The sequence below is a fragment of the Physcomitrium patens genome, chromosome 6, assembly GCF_059467195.1.
Source record: "Physcomitrium patens ecotype Gransden chromosome 6, ASM5946719v1, whole genome shotgun sequence".
Taxonomy (NCBI): Eukaryota; Viridiplantae; Streptophyta; class Bryopsida; order Funariales; family Funariaceae; genus Physcomitrium; species Physcomitrium patens.
In genome coordinates this window covers 4,894,095-4,910,389 of record NC_143415.1, presented here as the reverse complement: position 1 = coordinate 4,910,389, position 16,295 = coordinate 4,894,095, and the positions used below count along the sequence as shown (strand labels likewise).

At 39.8% G+C, this 16,295-nt stretch overlaps 2 protein-coding genes across 2 annotated transcripts; one reads left to right on the top strand and one right to left on the bottom strand.

Moving 5' to 3' along the window:
* The first annotated feature begins 2,298 nt into the window (after nt 1-2,298).
* On the top strand, nt 2,299-5,082 carry LOC112283371 (mannan endo-1,4-beta-mannosidase 2). The gene is made up of 5 exons (XM_024521970.2): nt 2,299-3,226; nt 3,324-3,524; nt 3,621-3,743; nt 3,862-4,070; nt 4,173-5,082. The coding sequence occupies exons 1-5, from the start codon at nt 2,837-2,839 to the stop codon at nt 4,618-4,620; spliced, it is 1,371 nt and encodes a 456-aa protein (XP_024377738.1). The 5' UTR covers nt 2,299-2,836; the 3' UTR covers nt 4,621-5,082.
* A 2,330-nt stretch (nt 5,083-7,412) lies between these two features.
* LOC112283976 (uncharacterized) lies at nt 7,413-15,676 on the bottom strand. Its single transcript, XM_024523404.3, has 12 exons — nt 14,863-15,676; nt 13,456-13,756; nt 13,139-13,224; nt 12,672-12,757; nt 12,375-12,537; nt 12,123-12,246; nt 11,640-11,797; nt 11,437-11,521; nt 10,946-11,158; nt 10,650-10,711; nt 10,049-10,287; nt 7,413-9,744 (listed from the first exon to the last, which is right to left on the bottom strand). Exons 1-12 carry the CDS (start codon nt 15,135-15,137, stop codon nt 7,922-7,924), a joined length of 3,615 nt encoding a protein of 1,204 aa, XP_024379172.1. The 5' UTR covers nt 15,138-15,676; the 3' UTR covers nt 7,413-7,921.
* Between the last annotated feature and the right edge of the window lie 619 nt (nt 15,677-16,295).

Below are 16,295 nucleotides of genomic sequence, written 5' to 3'. Positions count from 1 at the left end.
ATAAATTTTTAACACCCAAAATAATATATATATATATATATATATATATATATATATATCATTCTCTACTGAAAGTTTATTTGATATCTTTTCTTGCACAATTAAATATTTTATTACAATTATTTTGGTGAACAACATGTTACTTGTTTTTATATATATATATATATATATATATATATATAGATGTATATATCTCTATCTCTATTGCCTAAAATATGTTGTTATTATCTTGTTGTACAACAATTTATCAAGAATAATTTTTAAATAATATACTATCAACTTTATTTTACTTGCACAACAAACATATCTTAACTAGTATGCTTTATTCTTGGAAATATATGTATGACTTTTTAAAAAATATTAACCTACATATACTCATGTGTTAGCTAATCAATACCACATTTTATTTATCATTTTAAACTGATAATATTAAAATAAATCCAGATAGATAATTGTTGTATTTTAATGTAAATGACTGTTAACATCCAATAATTGAAGAAATCGAAAATCTATTTGTTGAGTCTATATTGTATTGCACAAATGAGATATTTTTCAGACAAAAAGTCATCCTGATTGGTGTTGAAAGCCAATTGTTCAAAAGTGTGATGAATTATTGAGGAAGGGACGTCAATTATTGAGGAAGGAATTTACAGATTACGGTGTAAGATGAGTGCTGGGGAGTGAATACATCGTGAGGTCGGCAGCTCGGGGTGCGTATGTTTTATTCGCTCTTTGATTGGGGATTGTGGAAAAACCTCAGCTGGCAATTAAAATGTCGATGGCTGTCCAGACAAAAAGAACTTGGAAACCTCAAAGAAAAAACACTTTCGGAGACTTCATGTGTATCCTTCTTCGATCGTTGTTCAGTCGCACTCTTCTCGAGGAGCTCTTGCTACTGCGGCTGCGCCTGCCTTTGCTGCGTATGCCATCTGCACAGGCGCTAATCTCTCTCTGTAATCTCCTCATGGCTTCGGTAATATTATCTCTGCAACCACGATATCAATCGGGGCAGAAAAGTTAAAATCTCGAAAAGAAAAGAAAAGAAAAATAATGACGTCGCCCATCCTCTCAAAATTCATAAACCTGGAACAATCCGTAGGTTTAGTGCTCATGTCGGTGTAACAGAATGCGTAGAATTATTTGGGCATCCGCCTCGCGCAATGGTTTTACACGCAACCATATTGAATACACTTTACGGACAAGTAAATTAAATAGAAAAGCAAACAAATGGTCACCGTACTGCGGAGGGATCTAAAGAGGAATCGCTTCTCATAATGACGACATGGAGTGGCCCAATGTTTTTTTACTTCTTTTTGTGCGTTTTTATTCCATTCCCTAGGTTCCTCTGCTCCTGTCGAGATTGACATCGAGCAACAATTCCACATATGGTAGGGAGAGGGGGTTGCGAAATTCCATTCGAAAGCGGACATGAGGATTGGAGGGGCCTGGCGGAGGGCAATGATGGAGCAGAAGCTGCTGGGAGGGATCTCCGCATCAGTCTAGCCGCAATGAGGAAGGGAAGGTTGCTCCCATTCCGCCAGTGTGACCGTGCACACTTTCCTCGCCCTCCCCCTTCCCTCACCAAACTCCCAACATGCCCTCCCGGTCGACCATTGACGTGACGTCCACATTCTTTGCAACCATTGATCATGGATCATTACCAATTCCAGCGATAAAAAAAAAAAAAATACATCGCATATCGACGGTACATTCGTGTTTTCACCCGATTTTGACGACCCGATGGTTGGTGAGGTTCCAAGGCTCGTCAAAATATTCTTGGAGAAAGTTCTCTTGGAACGAAACGTCTCGACTGATTTTCTTTTACCACCAGCAATGTGAAGAAGGTTGCAGTGAGACTTGGAAGTCAACTTGATGTCTGTATGGCCACAAGAAAGTGAAATTTCAATAATGTGATTCAACAAGAGGAGCCTGATTCCTCGGGTTATGTCAATGAGAGTATTAGTTATGGAACGTTGCAGAACATTGCAGAAACACGGCCACTAGAAAAAGTGTGGCATTCCAAGGAAACAATATAACTTTCAAGATTTGGGTCAATTACAGGTGAGTTTTATGATTTTTTAGTTCGGGATGTGAGGTTCTTTTCAAAAGGAATTAGTACCTTGCATTACTGCAGCTTAACTGCAACCTTCTTCACATTACAGATCTGTACTCAGTCTTTTGCTTCACAATTGTGCCTACTTCCGAGGGGTACGATTTTTATTTAATTTTTGGTCTACGGGCTGCTATAGAGGAAAATAAAATAAAGAAAAGCCACGAATGCGATGCGAAAGTATTCGGCAATTGTAACTGCCGCTGAAGAAACTGGTGAGATGTCAGCATCCTTCTAACGGAACCATGAAACTAAAGTTTCGGGCCCGGCTCTGAAGCAGAGAAGTTGTGTTGAAGCGCAAATGCCGGTACTCTCTCGGTGGGGTTGGATGCTGGACTGAGTCTTAGATTGCAGCTTTGTGTCCGAACTTTGCGTTGAGCTTGCTATAGGCAACCTTCAGGGGAAACTTGACCAGCAACTTGTGCAGCACAATCGTTGTCGGATGAGCGCTTTGAACCTGTGTTGTTGACCCAACAAAATACTAAAATCTTCAAATAAGGACACACTTGGGAACTGCATGTTGAGATCCACACAGACAAGCACACAGGGATCACGAAAACCAGCTAGAGTCTGTAAGGACCAGGTTTGTTCCTCCACAATCCTCTCATCAAGATTACTGGATCCGCGCCAGCACGTTGACAGTAAGAGCAATCACGGAAAGCAGGTTGCGCTCAATACATCAAAGTACTGCTCCATTGAACATCTTCAGCAGCACGACTTGGAGCCATGAGGGTAACAATGAGTGCAATTACTTGGAGGTCCAGACTTGGTACCTCGTTCATAGTGCTCGGGTTACATTTCGTGGCACTTGCGGCGGCTCTTGAGGCGGACCATCACAAGGGCGAAGAAAGCATCCAGATTCACAGCCATCACGCATTTGTTGGGAGAGAAGGCAAGAATTTCGTGCTCAATGGGGAACCATTGTATATCAACGGTTGGAATTCCTACTGGCTAATGACACAGGCCGTGAAGGAGCGCACGAGATCGCGAGTGACCAACATCTTCAAGCACGGCGCTGCTTTAGGCATGACAGTGTGCCGTTCTTGGGCGTTTAACGATGCTACTTACGATGCGTTGCAGGGGTCTCCTGGTGTTTACTCCGAGCAAACATTTGAAGTATGAAATCTGATACATGACTCTTTCTCAAATTGTTTCTCCACTCTGAATTGGCTGAGATTAACTCACAAGGGTACGTTGACTTTGGTTGTCGCAGGCTCTTGACTTTGTTGTGGCGGAAGCGGGGCGCCATGGAGTGCGGCTGTTGTTGACATTGGTGAACAATCTGCCAGAATATGGTGGCAAGAGTCGTTATGTGCAGTGGGCACGGGACGCTGGTGTGGATTTGGACCATGGCTCTGATGACCATTTCTTCACGCATCCCATCGTCCGTGACTACTACAAAGCGCATGTTAAGGTGAGTTGACGTTGCTCGACGAAACTTAAAGACAAAATCTGTTAGGTGTTAGCCACCTGGATCGGAATCGATTTCTGAAATCTTGTATGATGGCAGACGGTGTTGACAAGAGTGAATAGCATTACCAAGGTGGTTTACCGTAACGACCCCGCTATTTTAGGATGGGAACTCATCAATGAACCCCGCTGTGCACATGAATCCTCAAGCGATGCTCTCCAGGTACGTGAATACCTCTCTGGAAATTTAAGATGGATGTTCTAGCAACAACTATAATTTTCCTCACAATGACATGTGTGCACCACGCCAAACCTCATTCTCACAGTTCAATATTATGCAGGCGTGGATTGAAGAGATGGCTGCGTATGTGAAGTCGCTGGATAGCAAGCACCTACTGACAGTGGGGCTTGAGGGCTTCTACAAGAAGAACAGCCGAGGGACGTCTGCGGCAAATCCCAAGCACACGCCACGTTCAGGGACAGATTTTATTGAGAACCATGAAGTTGCCGGAATCGATTTTGCCACAGTTCATGCCTACCCGGATCTCTGGTACTATTTGACCTCCAAATTTCACAGTATAGAAGTTTCGTTCGTTTCTTGATGTACACCTGAAGGAATTTTAATTTTAATTTATGTTGTCTGAATTTGCAGGATGCCATGGGAGAATCATGCCGAGAAGCAAAAGTTCTTCAACGCATGGGTAGACGCTCACATCAAAGATGCTACCGAGATTCTGCAGATGCCAGTCCTGTTCTCTGAGTTTGGGCTCTTCGACTCACAGCATCGAGTTGCGCTCTACACATCAATGTACGATAGGATCTACGAGTCAGCAAAACAGCGTGGAGCTGGCGGTGGCGCTCTCGCTTGGCAACTTCTCGACGAAGATATGGCACGATTATGGAACGACGGATTCGCCATCTTCCCTGGCGAGGACCACTCCATGGTACATCTCATCAAACGACAGTCGTGCCGTTTGAAGGTGCTATCCTCGTCCTCAGAAGAATACCATGGCTGCGATCAGTCCAAATTTCCGCAGTCCATTCCAACGCGTCATTTCGAGGCCATCTTGGCTGAATATCAGCTTATGATGGCTCCTTGAGCGATCGAGGAGCAAACCAGGCGATAGAAGACCAATCTACCGCATCCTCTTGCAGTATCATATCTACGCAACTAAACAACGACACTCGAAGTATGAAATGATCTCATGTTCGACTTGGAAAAGTAAACCACGCTGCCCGTGAGTAATAGAGTTGAGGTGAGGGTGCTCATTTGTCGAGTCTCAACGAACAGAAGCAATGAATTCTTCGCTCGATTGTAAAACCTCGTATACCTGCTACGAAACCGCATGATAGAATTGCGATAGAATCATGTTAAAAACTGAACTTCCCACACACATACAAACACGACACACTTTCTACTGACAATTTGATCTAGGAGGATACTCCTGCCCGAATCCTGGCAGAAGTGAATAATAGCCAACTTCTGCTCTGTAAACTGCTTCTACATCACATTGAAAAATGAAAAAAAGAAAAAAGAAAAATAAAGAAGAAAATTATGAGAACAGTCTGCAAACGCTGAAGGGATGATTGACTCGGCGATAGATTCACTCACACAGATAGATCATAAGACTGCCGAACTTCTATTTCATCATCTCCGCTCCAGTTTGAAAGTGAATATTCAAATAAACATGAAGGAGAGATCAAGCAAAATACAAGTTGCACATATATTTTCATATATGTAAATAAAAACACCAGATGGCATTACCTTCTTATATATAAACAAACAAACAAACGACGATATGATTTCAAAAACCAGGCGGCCAACAACTCGCTGGTAGGTAGGTTCGTTGGTCACGCTGATGGTGACAGTGACTGGCGCGGCAAAAGCTGTTGCTTTCTCATGGTTGGCTGGTCGAGAGGTCACCCAGTGAACATCCTACGTGGAGAAGTCAGCATGACATGCACGTCCACGTGTGAATCGGGAACCTAGCTGGACTGCCAACAAGGCAGTCCACGTAAGCACCAGAATTCGTCCAGAAGTGTCTCACAAAATACGTCATGAATGTCACAAAAGACTCTAATAATCTTATTTTTCTGATCCTATTCTTTTACTATTATTAATTCCACAAATCTGAATTGAGGTGGGAGTGTATTCGTTTGCTTAAGCCTCATTAATAGATGTTGCATGATTTGAACAATTAAATTTGAATCTATTATAAGAGATTGGTCTCTACCTTTGAAATTTACATTCAAAGGTTCGGTTTGGTTTAGCTATATTACATTTGTATGGATTTTTAATGTAAAATTATGGTCAAATATGCATTAGAAAATGACATCAATAAATACTCAAACTTAATCAAGTTTTGTAATTTGAAGCATTTTAAAGATAAACAAAACTTTCATACAAGAATTTATACATTTTTTTATAAATCTTCATCTGAATCAAATAAGAGGCCATTTAAATATCACAAGACAAGACATCAATGGGGATAGAGATGATAGTAGGCAAAAAACAAATAGAAATAATTTATTATTTATGTGGTTTAAATTCAATCTATATTAGATAAATTAATGAGAAAATATTAGATTATGATATTAAAACTAAAAATAAATAAAATATATATAATTTTAAAATAACTACATACATACAGACATGTAGATATATATATATATATATATATATATTTTTTGAATTAAAGAATAAGAAAATTAATAAAATAAAAATCGATACAATCAAATAAAAGGTCTTACTAAATTGTGCAAAAAGTACTGTAAAGAAGTTATTCTTCTATAAGGTATTGCAAAAAACCAATCCAGATAAGTATATGTATGTGTGTGTGTGTGTGTGTGTGTATTTGCTAGATTTCAATGCAAGATTAATAATAATTAAACTTGATTTACTAGAATTAATCTTAGGAATTTTTTACAAAAGCCTCAATGGTTTCTTGCCAAAGTAAAAAATGGATTTTGAATAGATTTCATTTCAAAAAATCATATTGGGAGCTATTTTTAAATAAAACTGTAATTAAGGAAAATTAAAAGAGAAATTAAAGTCAAGCATTAGAAATTTAAGACACCACAATATGCAATTAGACTTGTGACAAAGTAATATTATTGTAGAACCTTTAAAAAGTATAATTTTCTTTTTTTAATCATAAAGAAGCCAGCTAAATTTTTTAAATGAAGATACCCTGTAAAAACAAATTGAATTATTGTGAACTAATCTATATTAAAATATGTATATATATATATAAATATATATATATACATTGGTATTGTGTAATCATTAGTTAGATCCTTAAAATCAACATTAACCCAAAAATTGTAACTTATTGATTTTCAAAAAAAAATTTATAACATTAAAAAAGTTACTGAAAAAAAACAACTACAGAGAGGGTTGTATTAGAATCAATATAATCTTGTTTTTAAAAGAATTGTATGTGGCAAAACAAAACAAAAACAAGATCTTTTAATCAACTTTCCAAATGCAATGGAATAAGATTATATCAAAGAAAAATATTATTTGGATTAAAATGAAATTACTTTGACTGAAGTATACCCTAATACTGGACTTCTATAGATAAAGTTTTGACACAGCAAAAGAAAACAATAATAAACTAAGGAATATTACACAAAGAAATTGTCACTACAAACAAGTATTTGGTCCAAATAAACTCTGTTCTAAATACAAAAAAATTGTAACTATCCAGAATATTTTAGAACTTGCTGAAACTTAAGTTAATCAAAACTTTTTTCACAAAATACATCTTACAATTTGATCTTCACTGAGCTTCAAAATTCATACAATTGCAATCATACTTATGTTTCCTCATCAGGTATCATTTTTTTAAAAAAATTAAAACCATTCATTGGTGCACTCTTATATCTCATATTCCGTTAAGGTAGACTCACAGTTTTTAGATCTTCAAGTTCTGGAAATAACAAAATTGCAATACTTGTACACTACTAGTGCATTTGCAGTCCTTTACCCCTAGCAGTGCAAAAATATACATATTAACAACCATCCCGCAATCTCCATCAAGAGGGTTGGAGGGATAAAATCGAAGGGAAACGGTCTTTTCTTCATCTGAAAAATGTTACCTACTATGTTTAGTCTTTAAAAAAATTAACCACCAGAAAACCTCACATTCAGTGAAGAAAGCTTATGTCACATGGTGTCTGTAAATGCCTGGAATAAGCAAACTCCGGGTTCTTTCGTAGATACAGCATCCAGCTTGCCCGCAAGAGAGTAGTCAGCCTGAGAACAAACCACAACCATGGTTGCACGAAATTCGAGTTGTCAGCGAAGTGGCAGCCGTTGAAGCAAACTCTTGTCTAACGTTAGGCTAGTCACCCATAATGACGTGCATGGCCACCGCATTGGTGCAGGGCAAGAAATGATCACACAATAACTTGCTTGGTCACGAGTCCTCCTTTGAGAACAGAAGCTTTTCCACAGCATTTCTTCCATTTCTGTTGGGATCCACAGGCACAACTATCGTTCCTCCTTTGCTTGACATTCTTGTACTTCGTACTTTCAGATTGATCCTTTATAATGGGACTATTTTCCAAAGGAGAATCCTTAGGTTTCTTTCTTGATACAGATTTTCCATCACTATAGTTCCTATTACTAATCAGTTTGCCATTCGTGATTGACCTTTGAGGGTCGATTCCTGTGCCATTGGTTACAGGTGCTGATGCAGGTATTCCGTTTGACGGATCCTGGCATACTTCAATGAAATGACCTTGACCAATCGCCTCACTTCTATCATTTGCAAATGCATCCGTACAACTCATAGAATTTGACGAATTGGATTTTGAGCGCTTGATTAAAAATCCAGGACGGAACAGTGGTTTCGAGGATTGGTTTGTGCGCTTCACATCCCAAATAAGCGTGTCAATTTTACACTGGTTCTCCTCGACATCAACATAACTTATCGTGTCAGGAGGAATAGGTACTCCATCAGCAGCGCCTAGAACGGAATCCTGCATCTCCACTGTAGGTGTTTTCGTCAAACGCCTTGATTTATCCGGTTGTTGATCGCATGGCCCTTCACAAAATTGAGGTATAGCTGGCTCAGCAAAAAGTGGTTTGGCAAACACATAAGGTATATCATCCTCTATGGGTCCAACATCGAACGATTCTTCATGTATCTCTGTGCCACTCCTAGTCACTCTTACCGTAGACGTAACTTTTCTGATGTCCACTGCAGGCCTAGGGAGTTCTTCTGTGAGGACACGACTTCGGAGGGGTTTCAAGAACGAGGAAGACTCTCCTGAAGGCTCAGTGCTTCCCATAGGTTCGATTCCAGCTCCCTGGTTTTTTATGGATGACGTCAACTGTAGAGCACTTCGGGAGTGGAGAGACTCTAACTCAAGCAAGGCTGCTGATGACCGGAAGAGCTCTCTATTACCACTTGTCCGACAAGTATCCAATAATACTGATGATCGTCCTGCACCGTCATTAAATAGCACTTCAAATGACGTATGTGGATTCAAGTCGTCATCGACGGTTGAAGCACTTCCTTCATCAACATCCATGTACTGAGAATCCCCGTTCAAACAAGCGCCTGCAGATCCTAGTTTCTCAGGAGATTCTTCGATATGTTGTCGTTTGACTCTATTAGAGACATAGTCATTCCAGGCATCTGCTTCATTTAAGCTTCGTCTTTCATGTCCAGCAAAAGTACCATGTGGACTAGAGACTGCAGAATAGTTTGAACACATAGAATGCAAATTCGATGGTAATAAATCATCAGTGCCGCTAACCCACGCACTTATTGATGATGACATTCCTCCAAAGTTAAGCACTTGAGAGTGAGGGGATAAATCATCATTTTCCACACATGAAAACACCATCAATCGATCAACACCCAAACTCTTCGAGGAAGGCAGTAGTGAATGTTGTTGATTTGTGAGCTTGATCTTCCCTCTGTCCAAGTCATCACTGGTTGCATCCGAGGAGAGTCTATTCTGTTTGAGGTTATTATTTGATGGCAAATTGCAATTCAAAGTTTGAGAACTAGATGTGACATTTGGAGCACTGGTTATGAGGTCGAATGACAGACCTAAGGCAACAGAAGATCTAGACTCCTCTGCAGGTTCTTCCTCTTCAGACACATTTGTGCTTACAGGTCCCAAATCCATCTCGCTGATCTCCTTCACCGTTTCTCCGGCACTTTTATCCTCTGTTGCAATGATGTCCTCTGAGTTTTGCGGAATTTCTGTAGTATTAACAAGAAAAATCAATTAGATACGGTCAGCAGATGATATTCTAACAATCTAAGAAAGCGATTCTCAAAGGCTGCTGAACTAGCAAAAGAATGAAGGGGGTCTATACAGATCTAATTGAACGCTAAAGATTAAACCCAGGATAAACGACACTCACGGTGTACTCTTTGAGCACAAGAAAACACGCAGATCGGCCTTCAAGACCTGCTACTTACTGCATGACAAGGTCAACTTGTATCAATTAAATAAAACTAAAGAAATCTCTATTACAACACTAAGCAGGTTCAGTAATCTTACTCCGATCATGTACCTCCGTCTCTTCTTCAGACTGTTTCAATTGAATTAACTCGCTATCATTTGGGTAATCCCTGGAAAAATCTGTAGGCACAGGTATTGCTCCAAGTGTGGGTGGAAAAATTGAACTTCTTTGAGTTTCCATGCAGACAGAGGTGCGGGTCTTCTTGGGGACTGAATGCGAAGTTGCTAGGATTGCAGAAGGGTGTTCCTCTATATTAGGTGCCTTCCGTGCACCTGATCTGCATGACAAGAAAACAAGGTACAAGTTAGACAATGTAAACTGAAGACGTGTTGAAATAGAAGACAGAGATATTTACACAACTGATGGATTTTGAAGACAACATCAGTCCATAAGATTATTTTATTGAAGCTCCACTTACTCATTCTATTTTATATTTCAACAGAAGATTATCATTGTATCTTTTCGAAATTCTTAACAAGACATCAATTTCAGAGGAGAAACAAGAATAAAAATTACATCGGTACCTGAAATCTGAACAGCAATACTGCTTAACAAGAAACTAAAATGTTACTTACCAATTATACAACACCTACATTTCAAATACTTTTGTTTACTACACAACCATGTAAAAATGGTTACCTGCAATAAAATAGCATATAAGCTCTCTGGGTAAGAACTTTGCCCAAGTCCACTTCTTTTACCTGCAAAAGAAAGTATTGAAGCGTAACCGATAAGTGCTGGTGCGGTCTCATGAACTCCAATTAAAACCTGTTTGGAAGCTTCCCCAATGTTAGATGCATTCAAGAGATAAGAACCCAGATGAGCTCCTATCCACGCTTTCAGTAATTGCTTTTGTATATCTATTAGTTTTAGGCGTTAGTAGGATTCCCCCAAGAAAAACCTCAACAAACTGCTCGCAGGTAATGACGTTGTACCTTCCTGTCATCAATCTTGTACCACACACCATTTGAATCCTTCACAAAACAGATATAATGTCCGAAAAATGAAGCGTTCAACATATCCACATGCACCACCACTGCGTACAGTCTGTAAAGAAGAGGATGGTCGTTGGCCCCACTCATATATGGAGACATGTCCAACACTTCAGGGAATGTAACTCTTTTGTTTAACTTTCCAAACTTTCCACTCTAGAACAGAAAAGCATGAAAACGCACAGTTAAACTACCAACTATGATCATGTCAGATAAAACATGGATCAAGGAACAAATATGTCCTGTTAGACAATTAACGGATACATATGGGTAAAATGTATAGAGTCCACGTCACAGAAGAAATCGTCCCAAGTAACAGAACTCTACACATCCACCACAGCTAAATCATAGAATAAAAATTGGAGAAACGAAATAACACATCCCAATTTAATTTCGAAGTTTAATCTCATCACATACAATGCTCTTCGTCATACCTGAAATCGTTTGAGTGCAATAGTAAGAACATTAGGTGCCTCATACACAGTCAGCTGTTTCCGAGCTCGCACATAAGCATTACAACTGCACGACCATATCACATCACACTGAATGAATTTAGTACAAGATATAAGAATCACTTCATCTCCAACACGTGATCAACACACACAACAAAGGAGGTTGACATTGGAAGAAAACTCACCGATCGCATTTGTATTTATTGTCACCATCCAGCATCTCAATCGTTGTAAATTGTGCAATGGCATCTTCCAAGGAGTCAACAACACCATGTATCTCCACGGCAAGATCCATCATACTCTCATAGCGGTTGGACTCATGGTGGCATTGCATACATTTGACCTGTAGTTGCACAGCATGATAATGATTTTTTAGCTTTCAATCCCAGTACAAAGTAGAATGTGCGAAACTTGAATTTAGTCTAACAATACATGACAACACACTTAACATAATCGTACAAGGGATGCCTGACGTCAACAACTTTAGAACTTAAGCAATGTAGGTAGTATTTAATGCACATGAGATTAGTGTGGTCCATTTGCACTTCAGTCAGGCTGAATACTTTGCAAGACCATGATAGACATGCCAAATATGGTCCACAACAAGAACCTGACCATTCTAGTTTTTAACCTGCACCAGGGAAATATCCAGAAGTTGAAGTTAATACCTGGGACTGAAGATGACCACCAAATATATGATGAATAAGAGTGGTTTCTTGAGTTGCAGGATCAACATCTTTCTCTCCTCCAAATTCATCCAAGCAGATGGATTGCATGGAATCGATGGCAAATCTGCAACATTCGGCCCCAACGCCACCTTGTTTCTATGCGAATTGGAATATCACATGATATTGAAAGAAGATCATGCATACTAAGGTCTATGGCAAAAACTGTAGAAGGTTTCATGGAAAATATTCTACCTCATGAACTCGTGAGCATCTTCCTGTCTTCCATAACCAAGGTGGTTGCCAATATTTCGAATGCGAGAGAGGATTCGTATTGGTGAAAATGGGTTTCGATTCTGCCTGACATTGTGAACATGACTTTGAAGCTCACACATAAAACACCAATCATTTCTCCTACCTGTTAACAACAAGAAAACGATCTCATGAGCAAAAAAAATCGCTTCATAGCTTAAAGCGTTTAGAACAAATAAAGACAGTTCACTTAGAGTTGAAAGATGGTAATAGATACATCTACAGAGGAATGGAACTTACAATCTTCCTCGTGAGAACCATTCAGTAGATACGCAGTAAGAGGCCGCGTATATGTCAGGCATTGAAGTACTACATTCGCAAAGCAACTGCACATTACTCGATAAAAGGAGCAACAATGAAACAATCGTTATCCATGGGTACTCCCGGAAAAATTAATACTGCCAGCTTCCTAATCTTTTTCTCTAAGGCATGGTTGACACAACGCTTAAAGAAAAATACTCATATTCCACAAAGTGCCAAATGCTGAAAATTATACCAGCTTCACTAGATCGCAGGTACGGCTTTTTAATACCTAGATTTGAAATCAAACTTTTAGAAATTCCAAGAACTTGCCACAGGCATGACTAAATGTAAAATGAAACCTGTCTAGAATGGTTCACGCGATGAAAGCTAGTGAATTCTGATAACGATATTAATACTTTTCAGACGAAATAATAACAAAACCCCCATAGCCTAAAAGGCATTACCTATTTCCACAATTGAGCAAACCACACGGTACACCCAGCGCGTCCCATTCAAACAGTTCCACGAAGTAGTCGTAAGAGAACAAAAGCTGCGGTGCACATGTAAAACACAACCATAGAGAATATTCAGGATTGACGGACCAGAGACATGTACGAAAAGGTACAGAGAGTCATCGCGAAAGAGTTGTCTAAAAGACAAAGACATTCGTGTTATCAATGCACAAATCTCTACTTTTGAATGATTTATTTGACTATATGCACACGTTCATAAACTTAAAATTGAACCGGGAACGACGGTTAAGATCCACGAACTAGCTTACCGTTTTAGGCCTTGAAAGGCTTCGAGCTTCTGCATGGGCATTACGAGAAGTCTTCGTCAACTGACTTGAGGATGACTTTCTACCAGCATCAGTCACCTTGGTGCTAGAATTTCTGGTGATTCGCAAACTTATAGGGCTCAACATAGTTGTAGAATCCACGCCCTTCGACGTCTCCAGATGCTTGCTATTGTACATGACCCCACTCTCACTTCCCACAAGCAAGCTAAGGCTGCTTGCTCCAGGTGTACGACATTCCTTCTTGTGGCCTCCCTCCCAATGAACCAGTTGACATTTAGATGAGCTGCGAGTTTAAAAGTATCAAGAGAAGAAAAGTAAGTAGGACGACTACCTATGCAAAAACACCTCATCTGGCGCCTTCAGGAATGATTAAGAAACGCGCACATCATAACAAAATTCAGGAGACACATCCCACTAAAATTCAAATTCCAAGTACATAGAGGCTTCGCGTCCTTGACTCGGACCCCTACTTGACATACAAGAACCCAAAACATCCCTAACAAATGTCGAAGCACTACCACAAAATAGTGAACTCCTTAGTGGTCAAGTTAGTTCAAGAGCTGTGATTCGAACTGGAATTCATCAAATGGCAAATTTTAGATAACTAATCAAAACCGCCCGCCTACACTTCAAATTTCAATGCAGGTATTCAAGAGATGGTAATGAAGAAATGCTGGAATAACAATCATAACTGCCTGAACAAAACACCTCCAAACTCGTGAGAAACTATGTCAAGAATTTGATATTGTCCAGTTAAGCCGCTGTAAAATATACTACGACCTTAAGAGAATATGTTTGTCGGGTTATGAACAAAATCCGCATACAGCGATGGACCTCATACAGCGATGGACCTATTGGTGTATGCACGTGCTCAAAAAAGCAAACTAAACAGCTGAGACTAGTATCATTAGTGTCTTGGAAGGATTCTATCACAAGGCACAGATGAGCTGCTTAGACGACTAAAAAAGACTAAACTACGAATGGCTGGCAACCGCAGAATAAATCGCGTTCCAGTTTATAATTTCTCTGGCTATGAAAGAAATTACAAGATCTGGCTGTGAGAAGTTGCCAAGAAGGGTGATTGCGTGCACCCTGCGGACGGACTTCTCATGATTGAGAAATAATCCTCATAGAGGTGCGTAACAATATACAGATGAAATCCGCTTCTAGTAAAAATGATGATAAAGCGGCCTTCGATTACCACGAAGAAGGCTGGGAGGGTGACGTTAACTACAGCTTTTCAGCGAGTCTGAGAAACATCACTAGTTGGGTTGAATGATTACAAATTGCGACAATGTTGGGGCGGTTGTTATCAACATTGCACTTTCACTAAAGATAGATTCAAGAGATAAATCACAGTATGGGAGATCAAAAAGTAAATCTCAATACCAGTATTTCGTCGACTTGCATCTTGAGCACCGGAGCCGAGTGGCAGGCTTCTGGCATACAGCACAGATACTTGTATCCAACATCGACTTCTGATCTACTTCAAATTCGGCTTCAGCCTCAGCACTAACTACAGCGGCGGCCCTAAACCTTAAACTCCTCCTCAATCTCTGATCAGTTCTCGAGGTCACTTGATGCGCAAATGCCAAAGACACAACTACAGTAACAACCAATGTAAACAAAACCACGGATATCTCTAAATCCACCCATCCATGCATCTAACCTGGGAAACTCTCCACGCGCCAGCACGCCTTACACACACGCATGCAACCTAAAGCCCTTCAATTCCACTATTAATATCCCGCCACCACTTCCACACATCAATTCAAACCACCATCAAACCTCCAAAACACTCCAAAACATCCATTATGCCTCCACTACCTCCGTCCACGAACTCAACAAAACCACTCCCATCCAAAACCTATTCCAAACCTACGAATCTCTTCACAGTCCTCCCTGGCCATGGTCACCCCACCCCAATCAATCCCCTCGCAATGCACCACCGCAACGATCGAGACCGAACAAGAACGACGGCCAACTCTTCCAAGACTTGCCTCCAATGTACAATGCATGAGTACTTATGAAATTTCCGCGGCATCAGAGGGAGTGATAGGCAGTGCCAGCGAGGAGAAGGATCGGAGAGGATTGATCGCAAATCCAAGTGTAACTACTGACTTTGCGTGTAACCCTAATTGATGTGGCGATGGCGAAGAAGCAACTGAGCGAACGAAGAAGGGGACGAGGAGGGTGCCTCCAAAACAAAACCATGAGAGTCGAAATTGAGAGCTCCACCAAATTTGAAAGACTATGGCTGCAGTCCCAACTTTTTACTTTCCCGGGTCCTGCTGGCCTTTTTCCGGGTCGGTTCTCGGCGATCCCATGCACGTTCCCAGATCCTTCGGGCAGTTTCGGGCAGCTGTGTAACAAAATTTTATTTCTGGAGGATGAGGAGATGGGTTGGGAGTTTCTATTTAAAGACGCACCTTTTGGTGGACTTTTTGGTGCGTTGGATAACAGTCGTTTGGATCTGTTGCTCGGAAAAAAAAAAGTACTTTTTCGTTTCATTGTTCCATCTTCTAATATTTCATATTTTTTGTACCTTTTTTTTTAAGTTACGGAGAATTGACTGATAGACGTCTTTGTTAGATGTTTTGTTCCAGCAAAATTATGTTGTACTATTGATTAATTTACACATTTACAAAAACATAATGCAAATACATGTTGAAACTATTAATTTGGTAAAAATTAATGATGGCAAGAAAAGGAAAAATGTCTTTGCAACAAAATCAGGGTTGTTAGAGTGAGAAGATGCCTTTACAAATATAAGATGAAAAAATCAATGTAGACTAATTTAAATATAATAACTTAATAAGTAT